The 23,166-nt window shown below is 38.3% G+C and overlaps 1 protein-coding gene across 1 annotated transcript; it reads left to right on the top strand.

Moving 5' to 3' along the window:
• The first annotated feature begins 889 nt into the window (after nucleotides 1-889).
• On the top strand, nucleotides 890-23,043 carry LOC107292275 (cat eye syndrome critical region protein 2). The gene is made up of 17 exons (XM_015821353.1): nucleotides 890-983; nucleotides 1,658-1,759; nucleotides 3,680-3,729; nucleotides 5,108-5,277; nucleotides 10,332-10,409; nucleotides 11,192-11,348; nucleotides 12,179-12,305; nucleotides 12,733-12,770; nucleotides 12,876-12,967; nucleotides 13,465-13,591; nucleotides 14,095-14,513; nucleotides 15,292-15,420; nucleotides 16,928-17,735; nucleotides 18,478-19,861; nucleotides 20,950-21,055; nucleotides 22,110-22,164; nucleotides 22,913-23,043. The coding sequence occupies exons 1-17, from the start codon at nucleotides 934-936 to the stop codon at nucleotides 23,041-23,043; spliced, it is 4,023 nt and encodes a 1,340-aa protein (XP_015676839.1). The 5' UTR covers nucleotides 890-933.
• The last annotated feature ends 123 nt before the right edge of the window (nucleotides 23,044-23,166 follow it).

Genomic DNA, 23,166 nt, shown 5'->3' with positions numbered 1-23,166 from the left:
AGCATTTGTTTGCTACCCAAATACTAATTTAGAGGTTTGTAGCCTTTGAGGCATCTAGAGTGGTATAAACTACACAGGAATGTTTTGTTTGTTTGTTTGGGAGTGTGGGGAGGGGGGGGGGAGAAGAGAGCTATAATACTTGTCCGGCATGTTTCTACATTCTACAGATAACAGTGAGTTTATTAGCTAGATATCACATCCACAGGTGCTGGTTTAGAAACATTTAAAAATTTGCCTCTAAAAATAATCTGCATGAAAAAAATGGAATTGAACATTTTCAGTGTCTTTGTACATTTTCAGTAGGAATCCAGTTTTGAGAATAGTGTTGGTTTTTTTTAAAAGTAAACATGTAACCACTTCTGCCTGACTGTTTCCTTAGGCATAATGCCTCAGTGGAAGTAATCCCTAAAACAGACTTCTGAGGGCAACCATTATGTCGGGAGAGACCCCTTTCAAAGCCTTGGAGAGATAAGTTAAGCAGGTGTGGCTTCTCTTGTTACTGCCTAACTGTGGTAGAAAAAGATGCACCTGCTTGCAGTGTGAAGCCTGGTATTGCCTTTGTGGAACTTTTAGAATTCTGCCACTTGAAGAGAGAGCCCCCACCTGCTGCTTCACTATTAAAGGTATAAGAGGCCACTTTTTGTTAGGCATTAGCAGGTTTAAATTAGTTCCTTTCTCATGAATAGTTTACAGCACATAAATCTCATTGTCAGTTAACAGTTGATCATTTTGGGGGCAAGGCGAGATCGGAACCTCTATAGCTACTCCAAAGGCCAGTGGTGAGGAGTAACATGAATACAAGAAATGTCTAAGCTTTTTACATTTATGTGTATGTGCTTTCAAACACAGGGCTTGGATGCAGACAGCCTCCGGGTGGAACCATTGGGTGAGGATAGTAATGGTGCCCTCTACTGGTATTTTTATGGCACGCGAATGTACAAAGAGGAACCTGTGAAACCAAATGGAGACCTAATTACTGACAGGTACAGATTTGTTCTTGCCTGCAGGGAAACAGGGTGATTGGAATACCAGGAAAAAACATTTAAAAAGAAACAATTTTTGCAAAGGCAACAAGATACAAATGTTTATGAAATTCCTTCTCCTCAGAATAGTACAGTTTTCAGAATTCTTTACTATTTTGTCTGTTTATTTTCCCAACAACTTATGAATTATAGGCCACTCTTAATTCCATTTCAGTTCCATGTTGGGAATTAAAGCTTGGAAAGTTACCATCCCAAGGCTGCTCATTCTTGAATGAGTGAAAAATGAATGAAACCATGGTAGAGCTAGAATCCATGTTTCCTAATTTAAAGTTCAACTGTAGCCACTAATGTACTCTGGTTCTTTTAAGGAAACTAATTTCAAACACAGTCTATCGTGGCACATAAGAAACTTGCTATTTGAGTGGGAGAGCACCTGTACTTTCTTCCAAGGAAGCAAATATTTTAATGTAACATAATGTTGGGTTGTGCTCAAATTAAGCTTTCACCAAATCTGGCTATGTACTTTCTCCTCTTTAGAGTTATTGTCCCTTAGCTTGGCTCACAGTTGCTACTTCAATCCTTTTCACTGACAACGATCACTCCTTACCTTCTTGCTTTACCAGGCCCATTATTATGTATTTAGCTCTTTTGTGTAACATTTCAATGTGTTCCAGAGAATGGGAGATACACAAAAATATTCCAGACATTCCTGGAAAGATAGTAAAAAAACGGGGGCGACCTCCAAAACGAAAAAAATTGGTGGAGAACATCTTAAGGTAAATTAATATTATAATTGGAATATTGAATTGCACATCTCAATAATAAAAACAGTGCCTACTTCACAAACGTACATTTATACTGTATACAAAGCAGAATAAAATAAATTATATTTTTCAGCTCTTACAATTAAATATTTGTAGAAAAGCTGGAGGGTATATGTAAAATGTTAGTGGTGGTATAGTAAAGGAATGAAGTAAAGTATGACTTGTTTATATGTCGTTTTTGTAATTAATCAAGAGTAATATATTCCCTTCCTTCTTCTCTAATTCCCGCTTCCTCTCTTAGGCAGTTATGACAAGTAAGAATACTTTTTCATCCCTGTGTGCCATATGCCCTCAGATTCTCCCATGCTGCCTCCTTGCGACAAGGGGCTATTTCTGGGAAGGATGAGTAAATAATACTCGGGATATATTTCAAGAATATATAATCCCAGCAGGGTCATCCAAAGCTGATGACACTGTTCCTATAGTCAAATATGCAAGTGATCTTCTACAAGCTCTAGTAAAGAAAGTCAAGGAGCATAATGAAAAAATGGAACTAAAATATAAAAAAAAACAAACTTGACAAAAGGTTCAGCAATCAGCCTTAGAATTGACAATAAAGATACTGGAGTGGTGGATTGTTTTTTTCTTCTAAGATCATCTAGTACAGTGATGGCGAACCTTTTAGAGACCGAGTGCCCAAACTGCAACCCAAAACCCATTTATGCATCATCGGGTGCCAGGTGGCCATTGGCTGGGTGTGGCCCATTGGGTGGGCATGGCCCATTGGGTGGGCATGGCTGCGGTGGTAACGGCAGACTGGGTGGGACTAAAAAGTTCAATCAATCAATTCCAACTTTGCAAGATCTTTTTTTTCCCCCCAAGAAGTTGAAATTGACTGATTGATTGACCCCCTTTTTTTTTTTTTTGCACACGGCAGCAGAGGCCTAAAGCGAAAAGGTTTTATAAAACCCAGCTGAAGGCCTAGGACTGGGGCGACAGTGCGCGTGTGCCCACAGACAGGGCTCTGAGTGCCGCCTCTGGCACCCGTGCCATAGGTTCGCCACCACTGATCTAGTGACAGCAAAGGAACCAGCATTCAAGAAATAGGCCACAGACTACCATTTGGTAGATAGGTCATGATGGTCTTGGAAAAGGTATTCAGATTCGGGGATATGTTTACACCTACAAAAATCAGAATTGTGCATGTAGTGGTTTTCCCTGTGACATTCCAGGGAAATGAACGTTGAAATTGCAAAATAGAAAGTGTACTGTTGCTTTGGAACTTTGGGGTTGAGGAGACTTCTAAAAATACAGTGATTAGCCAGGAAACAAATACATGGATTAGTGAACAAATCAATCCAAATTTCTCACTCTGGGGAGAAAAGCACTAGGTTCAAGTTATCATAATTGGGATATATTATGCAGAAACTTAGTCTCTGGAGAAGTCTATAATCAGGAAAAGGAAAAGGAAAAAGATGACTAGCAGCAATGAGGATGGACTCATAATCAATTAATCTTTTATAAGAGTTGACTAGCTGAGTTTGGATCTTTTTTTTCAGCTTGCCCAGAAAACAGTGACAAGGATGTTAATGGAACTTTGCCCCAGATGACATTACTATTGTTCTACTAGGCTTGGATCAGTTTTTTGTTTCTGAGCTTGAATTTATTTGAAAGAAAAAGCATCCCTACATTTTCAAAATTTGTTCTAATCGCTTTTAACTACTGTTTTCTGAAGACTATGAAAGGCTTATAATGAATATTGAGTTCTATAGGATTAGAATCTAGTTGATATTTTGTCTTCTACAGGTAAAATATAATTAAAAGCTGCTGTGGGTTTTTATTTTGGGTATAATTTATTCTAGCCCTGGGTGTAGCCCTTTGTTGAAATTTGCTTTTTATAATTTTTGCAATATTTTTTCTTTTTGTTTTCAGAGAGAAAGAAGAAGCCAATGCACTTGTTCATGAATCACAGTCCAGAAATTGTAAGTAGAATTTTTGGATTATAGTTGAGTTCTAATTGATAAAAATGCAGCTAGGGAAGAGGGGTCTTCTTTGTTTTCTTCATTTCATTCCATACAGTTAGAAAATAAGTTGAAAAGTATTTTTTGCATGTTTAGTAATAAAGTTCTTGCCACTTTAAAGGAACGGGAATTGACAATGAAAAAATGCAGACTGTTTGCTTGCCCTACTACTAAAAATATTTATTTGTTTAACATTACAGTACAAGTAGTCCTCAACTTACGACCACAATCGAGCCCAAAATTTATATTGCTAAGTGAGACATTTGTTAAGTGTGTTTTGCCCCATTTTACGACCTTTCTTGCCACAGATGTTAAGTGAATCACTGCAGTTGTTAACACAGTTGTTAAGTGGATCTGGCCTCCCCATTGACTTTGTTTATCAGAAGGTCTTAAAAGTGATCACATGATCCCAGGACACTGCAAAGGTCAGAAATATGAGTCAGTTGCCGAGTGTCTGAATTTTGATCACATGACCATGGGGATGCTGCAGTAGTCATAAGTGTGAAAAATCACTTTTCCAGTGCCGTTGTAACTTTGAATGGTCACTAAATGAACTGTTGTAAGTCGTGGACCAGCTTTACTGATTTTCTTTCAAGAAGCAAAATATATGTGACCATGTTATTTTTGCCTTTTATATCACGGAGAAGGAAGAATCCTTATCCCTTTCAGCTGAATTCATCCTTTGTTAGTGGAGCTTCTGAGTCTTGGAGGCAATAATCTGCCTCCCTTAAACAGCTCATCAGCTGAGATCCTCAGATTGTTTTCATTATTTGCGTGTTAAAGTTGTGTATAATTATTCCCATGAAAACTAATTCATGTATACCCACTCTTGGTGTGGAACAATCAAATCAGAATTTTGAAATCAGTTCCATTTGTCATGAGAAATTCTATGGATGTTATTCAGGTCCTTGCTTACCAATCACTTCAGTGACTGTTCAAAGTTACCCCAGCACTGAAAAACAAGACCCATGACCAGGCCTCAAAGTTGTGGCCATTGCAACGTCTTTGCAGTCACATTATCATCATTTGTGGCCTGATAAGCAAAGGCAGCAAAAGTTGCAGTCATGTGGCATTTCACTTAACAATCCATAGCAATTCACTCAGTGACCACAGCCGGAACTGATGTCCTAAGTCAGTGCGATTACATGACATCACACTAATGATTGTACTCTTTAGTGACATTTGCCAGTCTCAGTTGTGATTGGTGAGGACCACCTGTACTCAAAAGTATAAAATGAAAAACACAACATAGAGAAATTATGAATTATAATTCAACATGGAAAATATGATTAATATAATCATATGGTCAGATTAATAGAAAATTATCCCATTATGAAAGTCTCTCAAGGACTGGGCCATGGAACGTGGTGGTTAATATGCCAGACAGAAGAGGAGTGGAGGCAGGTTACAGAAAGCTTCCGAGAGAGAACATCTTTAAGAGAAAAGCAGCTTTATAAACTCTTGAGTGAAGATTTCCTACCAGAGATTTGCAATATGATTACACAAAAGGTAAGAAATATTTTTTTAAATATGTGTTTGTGAAGCAGCTGGGAACCAGATTAGACAACCAATATAATGTTTTGCTAAATTATTCAGATGATATTAATTTTCCCAATTTGCAGTGTGTGGTATTTTGTGCACAAATAGTTAAATGAAGGAAAATGTCCAGTGAATACATAATGTTGGAGTGGCAGCACCGTTATTAAAATTTATTTATCTATAAACATTTACTCTGCTATAATTAAATGACTCTCAGATTACATGCTGTATGAGAAAGAAAAAAATAACACATTCATGGACAGATTAAAACCAATTTCAGTCAAAACAGTAACAGCCTAAAATAACCAGTCAAAACTATAAAATACAACAATAAATGTAAGAGTAACAAATCAGGAATAAGAAAATTAAAAAAAAAAAAAAAAGATGGCATCAAATATAAGCCTAAGGAAAAAAGGCTTTTCAAATAATTCAAAATTTTAATGTTTTCTTAAAAACTAGCTGGGAGTCAGCTAGCTTGGTATCTTATTGGGAAGATACTCCAAAGCACCAGTGCTGCTAAAAGAAAGCATGTCTTTTAGCTTCAGCCCCAACGCACAGAAATGTGTTGTTTCCCTAGATGTTCTAATAGCTCATGCTGATTTTGGAGAAATCATCCTATAGGAATTTTGGCATAAACTGTAAAGCAGTGGCCCCCAACCTTTTGGGCACCAGGGACTGGTTCTGTGGAGAGAGGTTTTTCCACCAACTGGAGGGGGCCTGTTTCGTGTGCTGCCTGCATCCCACAGATGGGGTTTTGTTTATTTGTGCGGTCCGGTTTCTGGGATGTCGCGGCCTGGTGCCAGTCCACGGCCCAGTGGTTGGGACCTCTGTTGTAAAGGGCTTTAGAGGTCAAAACCAGCACCNCAAAGCGTCCCGGTCCAGAAAAGGGCGCAACTGGTAAATCAGGCGAACCTGATAAAACGCCCCCCTGGTCACGGCCGACAAATGATCTTCCAGTGTCAGCCGTGGATCCAGGAGGACACCCAAGTTGCGTGCCCTCTCTGAGGGGGCCAAAGTTTCGCCCCCTATAGACAGCGATGGAATCAGCTGACTATGCCGGGGCACCGGCAACCACAGCCACTCGGTCTTGGAAGGGTTGAGTCTGAGTCTGTTCCTCCCCATGTTTAGTAATAAAGTTCTTGCCACTTTAAAGGAACGGGAATTGACAATGAAAAAATGCAGACTGTTTGCTTGCCCTACTACTAAAAATATTCATTTGTTTAACATTACAGTACAAGTAGTCCTCGACTTACGACCACAATCGAGCCCAAAATTTATATTGCTAAGTGAGACATTTGTTAAGTGTGTTTTGCCCCATTTTACGACCTTTCTTGCCACAGATGTTAAGTGAATCACTGCAGTTGTTAACACAGTTGTTAAGTGGATCTGGCCTCCCCATTGACTTTGTTTATCAGAAGGTCTTAAAAGTGATCACATGATCCCAGGACACTGCAAAGGTCAGAAATATGAGTCAGTTGCCGAGTGTCTGAATTTTGATCACATAACCATGGGGATGCTGCAGTAGTCATAAGTGTGAAAAATCACTTTTCCAGTGCCGTTGTACCTTTGAATGGTCACTAAATGAACTGTTGTAAGTCGTGGACCAGCTTTACTGATTTTCTTTCAAGAAGCAAAATATATGTGACCATGTTATTTTTGCCTTTTATATCACAGAGAAGGAAGAATCCTTATCCCTTTCAGCTGAATTCATCCTTTGTTAGTGGAGCTTCTGACTCTTGGAGGCAATAATCTGCCTCCCTTAAACAGCTCATCAGCTGAGATCCTCAGATTGTTTTCATTATTTGCATGTTAAAGTTGTGTATAATTATTCCTATGAAAACTAATTCATGTATACCCACTCTTGGTGTGGAACAATCAAATCAGAATTTTGAAATCAGTTCCATTTGTCATGAGAAATTCTATGGATGTTATTCAGGTCCTTGCTTACCAATCACTTCAGTGACTGTTCAAAGTTACCCCAGCACTGAAAAACAAGACCCATGACCAGGCCTCAAAGTTGTGGCCATTGCAACGTCTTTGTAGTCACATTATCATCATTTGTGGCCTGATAAGCAAAGGCAGCAAAAGTTGCAGTCATGTGGCATTTCACTTAACAATCCATAGCGATTCACTCAGTGACCACAGCCGGAACTGATGTCCTAAGTCAGTGCGATTACATGACATCACACTAATGATTGTACTCTTTAGTGACATTTGCCAGTCTCAGTCGTGATTGGTGAGGACCACCTGTACTCAAAAGTATAAAATGAAAAACGCAACATAGAGAAATTATGAATTATAATTCAACATGGAAAATATGATTAATATAATCATATGGTCAGATTAATAGAAAATTATCCCATTATGAAAGTCTCTCAAGGACTGGGCCATGGAACATGGTGGTTAATATGCCAGACAGAAGAGGAGTGGAGGCAGGTTACAGAAAGCTTCCGAGAGAGAACATCTTTAAGAGAAAAGCAGCTTTATAAACTCTTGAGTGAAGATTTCCTACCAGAGATTTGCAATATGATTACACAAAAGGTAAGAAATATTTTTTTTAAATATGTGTTTGTGAAGCAGCTGGGAACCAGATTAGACAACCAATATAGTGTTTTGCTAAATTATTCAGATGATATTAATTTTCCCAATTTGCAGTGTGTGGTATTTTGTGCACAAATAGTTAAATGAAGGAAAATGTTCAGTAAATACATAATGTTGGAGTGGCAGCACCGTTATTAAAATTTATTTATCTATAAACATTTACTCTGCTATAATTAAATGACTCTCAGATTACATGCTATATGAGAAAGAAAAAAATAACATATTCATGGACAGATTAAAACCAATTTCAGTCAAAACAGTAACAGCCTAAAATAACCAGTCAAAACTATAAAATACAACAATAAATGTAAGAGTAACAAATCAGGAATAAGAAAATTAAAAAAAAAAAAAGATGGCATCAAATATAAGCCTAAGGAAAAAAGGCTTTTCAAATAATTCAAAATTTTAATGTTTTCTTAAAAACTAGCTGGGAGTCAGCTAGCTTGGTATCTTATTGGGAAGATACTCCAAAGCACCAGTGCTGCTAAAAGAAAGCATGTCTTTTAGCTTCAGCCCCAACGCACAGAAATGTGTTGTTTCCCTAGATGTTCTAATAGCTCATGCTGATTTTGGAGAAATCATCCTGTAGGAATTTTGGCATAAACTGTAAAGCAGTGGCCCCCAACCTTTTAGGCACCAGGGACTGGTTCTGTGGAGAGAGGTTTTTCCACCAACTGGAGGGGGCCTGTTTCGTGTGCTGCCTGCATCCCACAGATGGGGTTTTGTTTATTTGTGCGGTCCGGTTTCTGGGATGTCGCGGCCTGGTGCCAGTCCACGGCCCAGTGGTTGGGACCTCTGTTGTAAAGGGCTTTAGAGGTCAAAACCAGCACCTTCTACAGATAGTTCTCAATTTACAACTACAGTTGGGACCAGAATTTTGGTTGCCAAGCAGTGTGGTCATTAAGTGAGTCATCATGTGACTAGACCTGATTTTACTACCATTTTACCATGGCTGTTAAGTAAATCTTGCAGTCATTAAGTGAATCACATGATCTTTAAGCAAATTTGGCTTCCTCCCATTGACTTTGCTTGTCAAAAGCCAGCTGGGAAGGTAGCGAATTGCAGTTGTGACCACTCATAAATGTGAGCCAGTTACCAAGCACCCAAATTCCGATCGCACGTCTACAGGGATCATTGCGACAGTCATAACTTTGAGGACAGTCACTTTTTTCAGTGCTTTTGTAACTCCAAACTTTTGTTAAATGACTGTCAATTACTATCTATATCAAAAGATTAATAGCTAGTACAGAGTTCACGGAATCTGCTATATGCACTCTGTGGAGAAAAGATATTGAGTGTTTTGAAGACAAACAGAAAGAGTAAATAATTAATAAATAACATTTGGTTCATGGAGTATTTATACCAGCTTTTGAATTTCAGAAGCATCAACATATATTTAACCAATATGTTTTCTCCATAGCATTAAGGTTAGAAGGTCTTTAAAAGTGTGTCTTTAGCACATGATAAATGAAATAAAGGTACTTAGAGGAATAAACATTATATTATCTTCTGTAAATAATATTGCACATTCTTAGTGGATAATTGCATTATCCCCCCCAGACCCATTCCCTTGTTATCAATGATTGGACTGGGGGAGCATGTTTTTTTGTTGTTGTCAGATACATATCTATAAAATATACATTTCTTGTTTTGATGCATTCTTTCTTAGAGAAGTAATAAATACAGTAGATGTAAGGAGCTGCCTCAATTAAGCCTCCCAAGAAAGCAGAACTCTTGAAACGGACATCATTTCAAAAGGAACTTTTATTGGAAGGTGTTGACAGCAATAGTGGAAGGCAGGATCTGAGGGTTCCCTTGTGAATCAATAAGTCAAAAGAGTCAATGAAAACCCAACCCCAACTGTCCATTGGACGGTTCAAATGGGCCAATCCGCAGGTGTGAAAATGTGGGAACGAAACAATAAGGCGCCTCTTCCAAGGCTGTTAGGTCTCCGTGCCTCTTCTTCCGTACCCGGAGATAAGGCAGATGACACATTCCATTCTCATCCCGAGAAAGAAACATCAAAGAGGATAGAGCAAGGAACAAAGCAAAGGAAATACACTGCAGCAACCCCAAGCTCCCCCCTCCCCCCCAGAAGAATGGCAGAATCCGAAAAAGAACAGGAATCCCCATGCCCATAGAAAGACAGGGTTCTGACAGTAGATGGGCAAAGAGACCTGTCTTACAGCATGTGGCTAGACTGCAGGGTATCTCGGTGCACATTAGCTGTGGAAGGTATTTGCCAATTCTAGCAGCATTTTAAACCAGTGGTATTTTGGATTTTGCTCTTCATCTGTTTTCAGAAATCTTGTCATTTCTAATAGAGAAGGATTGAATTTTGAAGTTATTTCTATACTCTAGAGTTCTGTAATAAACTATAGCAGAGACTTTGCTCATCTGGTCTTAACTTTACTGCCTCTTAGGAGAAGCGTCTGCAGCAGACAGAGTTTACTCCCAGGTGGACATCTGATAGTCAAAACATCAAGCCAATACATCTAGAGGTAAGAGATCTCTTTAGAGTGGGAATGCCCAGTACAATAGGTTTTGTGTATGCTTTGTATAGACCACCCCAAAAGACAAAACAATAAATTTAAAGAAAAATAAATAGAATGGAGTAATATATATATTTAAATATATTTAAAAGACCAAAGAAAATGATAAAAAACACATTTAAATTTTTGTTACTAACGGGATTTCTGTAGACTATTTTCTATAAATACAGCAAAAGGCCCACTGAAACCGGCCGTTTAGGATATCCATCCCATTTGGCAAGGAAATCATAAGAATGCTTCAGGTATGAGTGGATGCATAAAGGAAAAATATATCAAGACCCAAACTCTAAAGAGCTCTACCATTCAAAACCAGCAATTTGCTGGTGACCTACTATAGTTAATAATACCTGTACCCAGGCCATACATTTGTTACCACAAATAGTATTTGAAATTTCTGCCCTATTTTCAAAAACCCTGCTGTCTTTAACTCATTTTCAAATTATGGATCACTGAAATCTGCTAATTTTTCTGAGGTAATATTGAAACTGTTATACCAACTCCAACTGCCTTTAATGACAGAAAGGATCAGTGGGATATTGGGTTTGCATTTTTGGGTGCATGGGCAAAAGTGGCTTTGAGGTACTTTAGAACTCATCTTGGCATATTAATATCTAAACTTCCTTACAGTTTTATTTTAATAACGTTCAGAGAACTATATACCTCACCACCACTTCTTTGGACAGCAACAAAATAGGAATAAAATAACTAAATAGATTCATGACTTTCTTCAGATGACCCCAGTCGTGTTTAGTAGAATGGAGAAGCAGAGACGTCAAGAAGAAGAGGAAGAACGTCAGATCCTTTTGGCAGTTCAGAAAAAGGAACAGGAACAAATGCTGAAGGAGGAGAGGAAACGAGAAATGGAGGAAAAAGTCAAGGCTGTTGAAGGCATGTGGATCAGCTTACTGAAATAAAACATGCATTTTTTTAAAAAAAACTTGAAAACATCTGTCATGAGTGGAGGAAAGTAGACTTTCAACCACTTACGCTAAAGTTGTGAGGTGTGAAGGTGAAAGACTAAACAGACTCTCAACTTCTTTACTTTATAATAGTAATAGTAATAGTAATAATAAAGTTGAAAGGGACCTTGGAGGTCATCGAGTCCAACCCCCTGCTCAGGCAGGAACCCTACACCATTTCAGACAAACGACTGTCCAGTCTCTTCTTAAAAACTTCCAGTGTTGGAGCATTCACCGCTTCTGGAGGCAGGTTGTTCCATTGGTTAATTGTTCTAACTGTCAGGAAGTTTCTCCTTAGTTCTAGGTTGCTTCTCTCCTTGATCAGTTTCCACCCATTGCTTCTCGTCTTGCCTTCAGGCGTCTTGGAGAATAGCTTGACTCCCTTTTCTTTACTCACTGAGCAATAAATAAATAAATAAATAAATAATCAAGAGATTTTTTTAATGGGACCATTCTCAGTATAGCAGTGGTAAGATCAAAATATGATTCATTGCCCACCAGGAGACAAGAATTTTAACATTTTTTTTTACCACTAAGATAAATCATCCAGTTTTAATCATTTTTCCTTCATTTACTTTCTTTTGTTCTTTTAAAATATTGCTTTATTCCATATTGAGAAGTTTAAAATAGCCTACCTAGCATAGATGCTATTTGTATACTTTTTTCTATAGGAATAAAAGAAGGAAAGTTACTGTTAATCCTAAATTGTGTGCAAGAAAGGTTCTTTAGGAATGTAATGACTTTCTTCCCCATGAGCAGAACGAGCCAAGAGAAGGAAACTTCGAGAAGAGAGGGCATGGCTGCTGGCCCAGGGAAAGGAGCTTCCCCTTGAGCTTTCCCATTTAGATCCCAGTTCACCAGCTAAGGAGGAGAAGACTAAGGACTTGTAAGTATATTAAATACAAATGCAAATATATAATCTCCATAAATACAAATATATAATCTCCATCTATAAAGCAGTTATCACTTCTTATGTTAGAGACAGAAAAAAATGTCTTAAACTTATAACTAAGGGTATGCTAAACAACTGTAAGTTCCATGATATTTTACTTATTTGTATTTTACTACTCATATTTTTATTTGATTATGTGTTTTTCCTTTTTCATGGTTTATTGTCTTACCTAAATATTTAATTAAGAAAAAGAAGGGAGAAGAAGGAAAGTTATAGAAAATGAATGGAATTATTTGCATTGAAAAGGCAGTTGTAGTTGCGGGAGTTGAATATTTAATGCTTAAGTTTTTATCACGTTCCAGAGTTGACAGAAAGATGAGGGTGTTTTTTTTGTATTTATTTTTGCATTTCATTTTTACAGCTTTGAATTGGATGATGAATTCACTGCCATGTACAAAGGTCAGCTCCAAATCCAGGTTTAAGCTTCTGAAAATCTGTTTATTCATAAAATGTGGATTTCCTGTTGGTATGAATAACACATTATTCCATTTTATTTCATGACAGTGTTAGATGTTGTAAAAGCTCACAAGGACTCCTGGCCATTCCTAGAGCCAGTTGATGAATCATATGCTCCAAATTACTACCAGATCATTAAGGTAAACAATATATTTTCTTATAAATGTATAGCATAGAACAGTGGTGGCGAACCTATGGCATGGGTGCCAGAGGCGGTACTCAGAGCCCTCTCTGTGGGCACACGCGCCATCGCCCCAGTCTTAGGCCTTCAGCTGGGTTTTATAAAACCTTTTTGCTTTATGCCTCCGCCGCAGTGTGCAAAAAAAAGAAAGGGTTCAATCAATCAATCAATTTCAACTTCTCGCAGGGAAAAAAAAGATCTTCAAAGTTGGAATTGATTGATTGAACTTTTTAGTCCTACCCACTCTGCTGTTACCACCACAGCCACGCCCACCCAATGGGCCACACCCACCCAATGGGCCACACCCAGCCGGCACTCGACAATGCATAAGTGGGTTTTGGGTTGCAGTTTGGGCACTCGGTCTCTAAAAGGTTCGCCATCACTGGCATAGAATCTGCCATAATAATAATCTGATAAAATATGAGGATGTATATTTCCCTATTGTGATATTTTCAGGCTCCTATGGATATTTCCAGTATGGAGAAAAAGCTAAATGGAGGCCAATACTACACCAAGGAGGAATTTCTGGGTGATATGAAAACTATGTTCAGGAACTGCATTAAATACAATGGTGAAAATAGTGGTAAGAGCATAGAAATACAAATTATCTCATGTAGATGCCTTTAAGTTGAAAAACACCCATATGTTTTCAAACCTTTCATAGATAGGAGAGGAGAAAGCTCATAATTATTCACAATAAATATATGAAAAAAATAAAATATGATTTTGTACATACAGTACATTATAAAAATAGACTATTTCCAAAAGTATTTCTTTTTCGCTTTAGTTGATATCTATGATATGAATAGTGTGACAGAAAGTGAAGTAGAAATAGGAAACCACTAACTTACCACTACAAAAGAGATTGGGAACCGTGACGGTAATAAATGTGTATACCCTGGCCATTAATAAACTCCATTTATTCCTAATTGCCTTTCACGAAGCGTTGGTCTTTATTTTTCCTCCCAGTTAATAGCACAAATAGAGAATTATCTAGATTCTGAATGTAATATCTAGTGAGAAAAGAAATGTCAACACCAAGAAACTTGTGCCCATGTGACTGTTCATTTACTTTTTAAAATACAGAATATACTAAAATGGCCTATAACTTAGAGAGGTGCTTTCATCGGGCAATGATGAAGCACTTTCCTGGAGAAGATGGAGACACAGATGATGAGTTTTGGATCAGAGAGGATGTGAAGCGTGAGAAAAGAAGCCGTCGGACTATACGTTCCAGTACGGGAAATGTTTGGACTCGATCCAGAGATTCCGAAGGATCTGGCAGAAAACAACCACATGTACAAAATGGAGGAAAACTTCCACCTCATAAAGCAAAACATCATGTTCCCCTTTCTTCCTCCTTATCCTTCTCTTCCTCAGCAGAAGATTCAAGTGGCCATTCAGATCAGTTGTCTGGAAAGATGGTATCTTCTAATGGCCGAGGCTTTCTGCATTCACATCGCTCTGGTGGAATGCCCAGTTGTGTATCCCATTCTGGGCACATAGTAAGTCTCAGTCTAGTAAGAGGAGAAAATGCCCTTTGCACAGAGGAAATAATGTTAGGCATCCCATCTTAACTTCAGTTTTTCCATTTGCTTGTTATATTGTCCTTTATACTGCAGGCTTCTACAGTAATATTTCCACTGCTTATTCCTTCCTTCATGGTGTACCTATTCCTGAAAAGTATAACTATCAGTCTTAACAATTAATGATTAAGTGTCAATGAATGATTAAGTATCCAACTTCGAACAAAAAGACTATCTTGTGTAGTCATTTCATGGACTTTTTTTATACCCACTTTCAAAGAAATATATTTCAGGCCTGTTGCAACGGACTATGTTGCTTCAAATAGTTCAATAAATGAGAAGGACTACTTTCTATGTAATTCACTCTCAGCTACAGCCTAGATCGCTGATACGTTCGATTGGAGGAGAAATGTCCAATTTAGTCTTTAATACAATGATCAGTTATACATTCAAATAAGGTGGTAAATTATTCCTCCTCAGCATGAGCATTGTAAACTTGAGTCTTTAAAAAAAAAAATGAGCACATACAATTGGATCCCCATCACCCCATGTTCTATCTAAAAATGAGGCAATCTTTATTACTTTGGAAGAATGGAAGAAGAAATTGTAGGTACAGCAGCTGAAGCATCAGAAAAATATATATTTTAAGATGAAACGCATCTATTTCAACCAGGAATCATTTTTTGCTGCTTCTATTTTATCTCCTGTCAAGGAGATGCCTGTCAAATCTCATACATAATTTTATTTTCCTGTTCAGAGGCCACCTATTCCAGGAACATTTGACACTCTGCGTGGATCTGATCCAGCAAAACCATTTGGATCACCCCGAGTACCAGAACCACATCCTGGGGAGCCAGGTCAGCAGCACCAGCACTTTGCCATGCAGGTAAGAAACATGTGAACCAAGCTTCTGTCTGAACATGCAAAGATTACATGTAAGTCTCTGATAAGTAATTATCTATTTTATGTTTACAAGTGAGAATGACTACTTTGCTAATGTTGCTACTTTGCTGGTTTTATAATAATTGCCTATTTCTGTATTTTACAAGATTTTGGGATGAGTGTGTGAAGGCAAGTCAGACAATAAACATTAAGGACATACAAAGTTTGGGTTTCTCTTAGTATAAGATTTCAATGCATTAGCTTCTGCTTGATTTGTTAATAAAGATAGAATTTTGAGACTGGACAGAACCTTTTGTTGAATGTTCATTCATATTATACTGGCTTTTTTAGTTAATTATTGAATATTGACTTGATTTTAATACTGGTTTTAAAATCGCTACAATAAATGTTAATATGTAGCACTGATCTAATTTTATTCAGTTTTATACTGTTTGTAGATTTGTTTCTTTTTTCTAAAGTGTTGTGAGTTTAAATGTCTACCGAAATAAATGAACAAAGGGCGGGAGGACGAAGGATAGGAAGATTTTGCAAGGTGTATAGGGTGGATGGGGGAATGTTTTTTCAGTCTATGGAGTTTATTTATTTAAGGGAATCTTCTGAGGGACTTACACAAAAGTAGGCAGGTTTAATAGTAGACCACCTCATTCATTCTCAGACTCATACACACAGTGCATGCATATGCGTGCCTAGATTCCTCCAAGTTAGATTTGGAAGACGTAGTAATGATTATTTCCAAATCATTCCAAATTATGATGCTGCATAATTGTCTATCTCCACCTGCTCTGCTATTAAAAATAGAAAAATAGAAAAATATTATTGCTGTGAGAAGTGGGTGGCACTAGAGTTTCTGAGGTAGATGAAACTGTATTCTATCCACTGATTGGGGTTTCCTTATCCTCTCTGATTCTGGAAGCTTTGCTTACAATTTTAAAGGTTTCAAATTCTTAAGGTTTTTTTAACCTTCTGGGGGAATCCTGGTTGTAATAATTAAGTTAAATGCAAAGGTTGATTTTACCGATGGACATACTAACTGGATTACAAGTATACATTGAAGTTCACATGAGTACTGGTTGCGTCTAAGGTAATTTGATTTCAAGCCAATTAAAATTTAACACCGATGCTTAATCAGGCTTGGAAATGTATTAATGGCCAATGCATGATACTAACTTTTCAGTTTTTCTGACCCCAGGAAAACCTGGGCAGCTGAAAATTTGCACCTTGAGTTTTCTACACTATTTGTAAAGATAGATCTATGTAAAGAACATTATCATTCTTTTTGGTAACACCTACTGCTTGAGTATGTATGGGTACATTAGCAACTCTAAAACTCAGCCTAATATATAAACTACTTAAAGTTTTGTAAGCAAGGCAATATACCTTGCATAGTACTGAGTATAACAGGCACAATCTACTCTGTATTTTTTGGGAGATGTCTGTGTTTTAAATTCATTGCGTAATATGTCCATGATAAGAATGATATTTCTTTCCAGCCTCCAGTTGGTCTGAATGATCATAGAGGACCTCGGCTTCCAGCTCCAGAGAAGCAAGGATGTGCTGCACCAATGCATGTTTCCACAGTAGGACCACATTCTGCATCTTTGCAGCTTGGTCGAATGAGTGGCCCACCATCAGATGCCAATATGTATTCTTCTGGGCGATTCCAGCCCGGATTTATTTCTTCAAGACATAATGGACCTCCTATGAGACAAGGAGAGACTTCAGAGCTTCCCCCTGGCCATATATACAGATCCTATAAATATCCTGCTGTATGGAATGGAAACCATGATGCAACAAATCAGATAGCCCTGGGAATAGATAAGAAATCTCCCATGGGCCCTTGCTCTCCTATATTGCCCCATGCTTTGAGCCACATAATGGACCCTCGGGCCGTGAGACAACCTTTGCCCTCAAATCAGTGGCCTGAGCAGTCTAATTTCCTACCTCATGGAGTTCCACCCGCAGGATATATCCGTCATCCAGGAAAAGGCTCCAGTCAAAGAATACAACAGCAGCTTCCTGCCTCATTATTTGGGTCTATCTCTCAGATTCAGAGAGGACCCCAGGGTGGGGATTCTATGATGGACAGTCCAGAGATGATTGCCATGCAGCAGCTGTCCTCCCGGGTATGCCCACCCGGTGTGCCTTATCACCCACATCAGCCTCCTTCCTCACATTTATCTGGACCATTCCCACAATTAACTCATGCAGCAACTGCTAATATTCAGCTTCCAAAACCAGTATTAAGGAATGGGAATTCTGAAGATGGCAGCCAGACAATTAATTCAGAGAACAATCAAGGTAATCATATATTCTTGTTTCACTGTGGCTAAATAGTGACCACCACATGCTCTTTTGGGGGGTACTTGTTCTGTTATACAATGTGCTGGGCCTATTTAGAAACTGCTATTGTCCTTGGTGTTTGGATTTTCTTTGAGATTTGTCAGCTTTGATGCTTTGCCATGAATAAATACTGATTGAATATTAATATGCTACTAATTCCCCATTGGATTGAGATGAATTGAGCTGAGCAGCATAGTCCATGGAAACTATAATTTTAACACACTTGGAAGGGCATAATTTGGGTAAGATTTGTATAAGACTTTTCCTTTTTACCAGCTGTTGTGAAGGAAATTTAGGCGATTTCCTTCAATTATATTCCAATTATATTCTTGTTCTACTTATAACTTTCTACAATTGGTGATAGTATGACACTCAGCAACATGCCACTGTGGTGTTAACTAAAGAATTGGAAATATATTTTTGGTTCTGATATCCACTAAGGCAGATTCACATTAAATTTTCTTGCCCCTCTTTATTGTGGTGCAGCATTGCATGTGTGCACATTGATAATAAACTGAAAGAGCTTGTAAAGTCATTTCCTAAACAAATTGTGAATTTTATTAATTCCTAAATTAATATTGTGCCTCAGAAACTGAGAATTAGAGCCCCATATATATGCTAGAATTGTCAGTTGATATGATGAAATAAGTTTGAATTATATCTTTTTCTCTAAACTGCCCCTGTTTTCTTTGTGCATTAGAACTTCCAGCAGAAGTGAGTCAGAAAACTGAGTGTCTTCCAGAAGAGATATACCCCAAGCTGCTACCTCATTCTAAAGTCCCATTGCAAATGGACTGTTCCCGGCAGAATTTAACACAGGAAGGGGAGGGAAAGAATTCTGACACTAAGAACAGCTCAAAAGCAACACAAAACAAGAGCACATGGCCAGCAGAGAATAACTACACAAGTTCTGTATCTCAGAGTTGCCTAGGTGATATCGTAACAGTTATGGAGAGAGGACCAATGACCGAAAATGATGCTGCAGGTGAAGGGTCATCCGGCGACAGTGAAGGGAAAGCTGTACCGGCTAATATAATAGAAAAGCCTTGTTGCGCTGGAGGTGAAAATCTTCTAGAAGCAACTGTGCCTTGCATGGGACAGAGCACAAGTACTCCTGCTAGTGTGGATGGAAATCCAATAGGGGGCACTTCTAGCCAATTTGCCCCTCTTTATATGCCCAACATGGAATATCCAAATTCAGCCACACAATACCACATCAGTTCAGGATTTCAGGGTTTTAGTGCTATAATGGGAGCAAAGCCCCTTTCAATATCTCATTCACGTTTTTCTGCGCGGGGCTTTCATGCTAGCAACAGTTCCCATGGCACTTATCCTCGCTATCGTTCTCACCAGGGAGTGCCATACCCTTACCATCCTCAGCCGCCTCCTTATCATCACTACCAGCAGCCTCCTTACTATACTTGTCCACAAGGCTATTCAGACTGGCAGAAGCCTTTCCCTCACCCATCAAGCCCCACTGGGCATTCACCTACCCAATCCCCTATGGCCAGACCCCCTTTCTCAGATAGAGGGACAGTGGGCAGTGGCATGCAAAACTGCGAAGTGCTCAGTGCCACTTTGGCTTCCCCGAATCAGATAGACATAGCAGGCACCAAAGAGGATTCAACCAACAGAGAGGAACTGTCCCTTGAATCTGAGAAAGCAGAGGAGCCCCAAGACAGGCCTGAGAGTCCCAAAGAATTCCTTGATCTGGACAACCATAATGCCACCACCAAGAGGCAAAGGTCAGTTGCAGCAGGAGAGTATTTGTATGGGCCACCTGTGAGTTCTTCTGCATTTGGATTTGGCCCTTTCCCACCCCATGGCATCATGCTGCAGACAGGGTCACCGTATGCATCCCGACATCCAACCACCCACTTCCAGGCCAGAGGCTATGGGTCAACAGTGAGTGCTCACTTGTCACATCATCAAGCTACCAATCAGTCCAATGGTCTTGCTCATGAAGGACCTCTGTACCGTTGCCAAGAGGAGAATGTTGGGCACTTTCAAGCCTTAATGATGGAACAAGTAGGACGTGGAAGTAGCCTGGGAGGGCAATGTACAGATATGTTCAGAACACAAGGGTAAGTGTGGAATTGTGTTGTTATTAAATATAATTTTATATATCAACTGTCATTGTTTAAAATGTCAGTTATTTATAATAAATTATTAAAATCCTACCAGTAAGTTAAAGCAGTATTTTTTCAAACATAATTTAAAAAGTGAGAGAAACAAAACAAAAATAAAGCCAAAAATATTCATACAGGGAAAGCCTTGTTAAGGGATAAGTCTTTAAAAGGAACTAAACAATGTAATTATAGGCATCGTCAACCAGCAGGAAGTCACAAGTTGCAGTCACATAATGTGTTGCCTAACGACCACGGTAAAAAAAAAAAAAGGTTGTAAAATTGAAAGTGGTTACATGATGCCTCACTTAATGACCATACCGCTTAACAACAAATTTTCTGGTCCCTATTGTGGTCAAAAGTTGAGGACTACATGTATAGAGGTCTCTTGAACACTCAGTTGCAATTTAATAACAACAACAACAAATTGGGACTCACATACCAATTCTTTCCCAGGAATTGCAAGCTCATGTACAGTAAGTAAATTCCCCTGTTCTTATTTAAGGCCATCATAGGGCTTGAATTGTTAAATTCAATTTATTGGTCCTCATTTATTCTATAACTGTGTTCATATTTTGCTTCAGAAATATAGTCTTGTCTTATGAAGAAATAAGATGGGTTTTCAACATTTTGATAATGTCTAGCTCCAGAACTCTGATGGCCTTCTTGGGTTTTGTTTGGGATGTTAAATAACATTGGAGACAAAATGGAGCCTTGTGGCAGCTTGCAGCATAGCTGCCAGGATACAGAGTCATACTGATACAACACTATTTACTGAGATTGTCCTCAGAAGTTGCAGTGGAACCACTAAGTACGGTGTCCTCCACTTGTAAAGAAAGTCCAAGAGAGTACCATGACACATGAATTAAAAGCTGATGAGTGATCAAACGGGTGAATCTCTCTCTCCTCTGCAGGAAATCTTAACACATGACGGTGCCTTAATTATTTTTGGATTAAAGATACTTATGAAAAGGTACTATACTATACTATACAGAGAAAGAACTATAGTAACCACACATAGTTCTTTCTGTTTTCTGTGATTTCAGAGTGCACATGCATCAGCCACAAACTCCATTCCCAAAGGTGCCTACATCAACTTCAACTTTGGAAGAGCTGCAACCACGAAAACCACCAGCATTGCCTCTCGATCAAGTAAGTACAAATAAACAATGGTATTTAGAAGACAGTGTCTCTTTATGAAAGATCTGAGATTTCTAGTTATCTAAGTGGGGAGTAAAGGTCAACTTGCATGCATTTTTGCTAAGGCCATTGTTCTAGTAAATAACATGTTTTCTAGATGATCTGTGATTCATTGAATGTATCATCAAGTTGTTGTTGACTCTTAGCTACCATATGCAGTGGTGATTAAAAGATGTGAGCTTTTATGAATGTTCAATATGTCTGCATATAAATATGACCTAAAATGTGATCTCTTCACATAAGTCCTAAAACTAGATAAAGAACCCAGTTAAACAAATGAATTAAAAACATTGTACTTGTTCGTTTATTGTAAAATGATAAATGATGCGATTCCAGTCCATCTCGGTTCACTGATGCCTAAGATGCCCCCATATAGTTGATTCACATTATCTTTCTCTTGGTTGAGCTTTTCTATGTTCGTGCTTCTTATGTTTCATTTCCCACTGTAATTCTGTCTTTGCAGCTTTGGATTTTCTTTCCTTGCATGGCAATATCTTCAAATAGACATGCCAAAGGTTTTAATCTAGCCTCATCATCAACACCATTAGTACTATGAAAGGTCCTCAGCCCTTCCTCAGTAGCATGTCGCCATCCAAACTGAGGAGCCCATAATTTTGGGTCATATTGTTAATCATATTTTCTATCCATGTATTTTCTTGGTTAAAGTACAGGAGTGATTTACTATTGCAGAGTATGAAATTATGCTTTTACTATTATCACTGCCTGGCATCTTCTGTATCATTGCAACTCAGCATAAGCACCTGCTTGTTGAACTGGGCAGTTGAGGTGTCTTTCATACCTTATGTGACCTTGCTGGGATTATCTACTCTTGGCATACACTGCCGATGTTCTTTGCTTATCCGTCCTCAACATCCTACTGAGGAACAGTAATTCTTAGAATTGATATTGCATTTCCGGTTATTCACGGTGCTTCTTGATAATCCACATAGCAAATTTGTAAGGCAGCCTATTATTAGAATCCTTATATTATACTTATAATTTTTAGAGTAAAGCTAAGGCAGACAGAAAGAGTGAGCTTGTGGCATGCCTAGAGAAACTTGGTAAGTTGCTGATAAAAGCAAGACTTGAATTACAATTGTCCAGCTTGCTATTGAATCAATAATAAATTTGCTATTTGGCCATTTTCAACATATTTCTTTCCAGGGCTGATGATTTTGCTGCTGTGTGATTTGTCAAGGACTTTTGAGTTAAATTAGTATAAAATAATGTAATGCCATGTTAGATTTATCTGAAATTGTTGATCTGAAAGCCAACTAGATTGTACATTAACAATCTTTTTTAAAAATAATAATACAAAAATAATAATTAAAAAACCAATATAATTTTATACCTGAGATCGGTAGGGACTATTTGTAGGATATCTGCCTTAAATACCTGAGTATGTTTACTGAATCTCTTTTGTTGGAAATATGCAAATGGGGAGCCAGGTTAGCATCTTCCCCTCCAGAGAGGTGGGACGCCACTAAACTCAAAATGCCAACACTGCTGTTTGCATCCCCTATAAAGGAAGTCTTTAATGGTGTCCTCCTCATATGCTCCTGAAGCTACTGTTTTACAAACCAAAACCAGACAAGTCAAACCCATTCACAGATTTGTGATATTACCTAGTATCCTTTTAATTGTTTTTTAATTTTCATGTTTTTTAATCTTTCTGAAACTTGTACTAATTGCTTTCATTTATCTTTTCTAGAGCTAATCTAAGGAAGGAAGAATTCACAGAAGATAGAGCCATATATGAATAGATATGGACAAAGGGAACATCCTTTCTATTCTTACCTTCTTTCCTAGCATCATCTGGCTTCCATGGTCCTGTGCAACACAGTGCCTCAGTTGACAGTGGAATTGTCCTGAGTCTGAGCCAGCAGTATGGCTATCACAAACAATACCACACTGAATCAAGAGAGAGGGTCTCAAATTAGGGCTTTGTTTCTGATCAGAGAGTTTATTTCATTCAGGGTTTAAGGAAAGTTTGAAGGACTTGAAACTTTCATTAACTGCTAAAACTCAGGTATATTTTTCAGGGTGAAAGACTGGAGATAGAG

This window comes from Protobothrops mucrosquamatus, unplaced genomic scaffold (genome assembly GCF_001527695.2).
Source record: "Protobothrops mucrosquamatus isolate PMUCROS unplaced genomic scaffold, P.Mucros_1.0 scaffold1312, whole genome shotgun sequence".
Classification (NCBI taxonomy): Eukaryota; Metazoa; Chordata; class Lepidosauria; order Squamata; family Viperidae; genus Protobothrops; species Protobothrops mucrosquamatus.
This window is presented reverse-complemented; position numbering and strand designations above follow the sequence as displayed.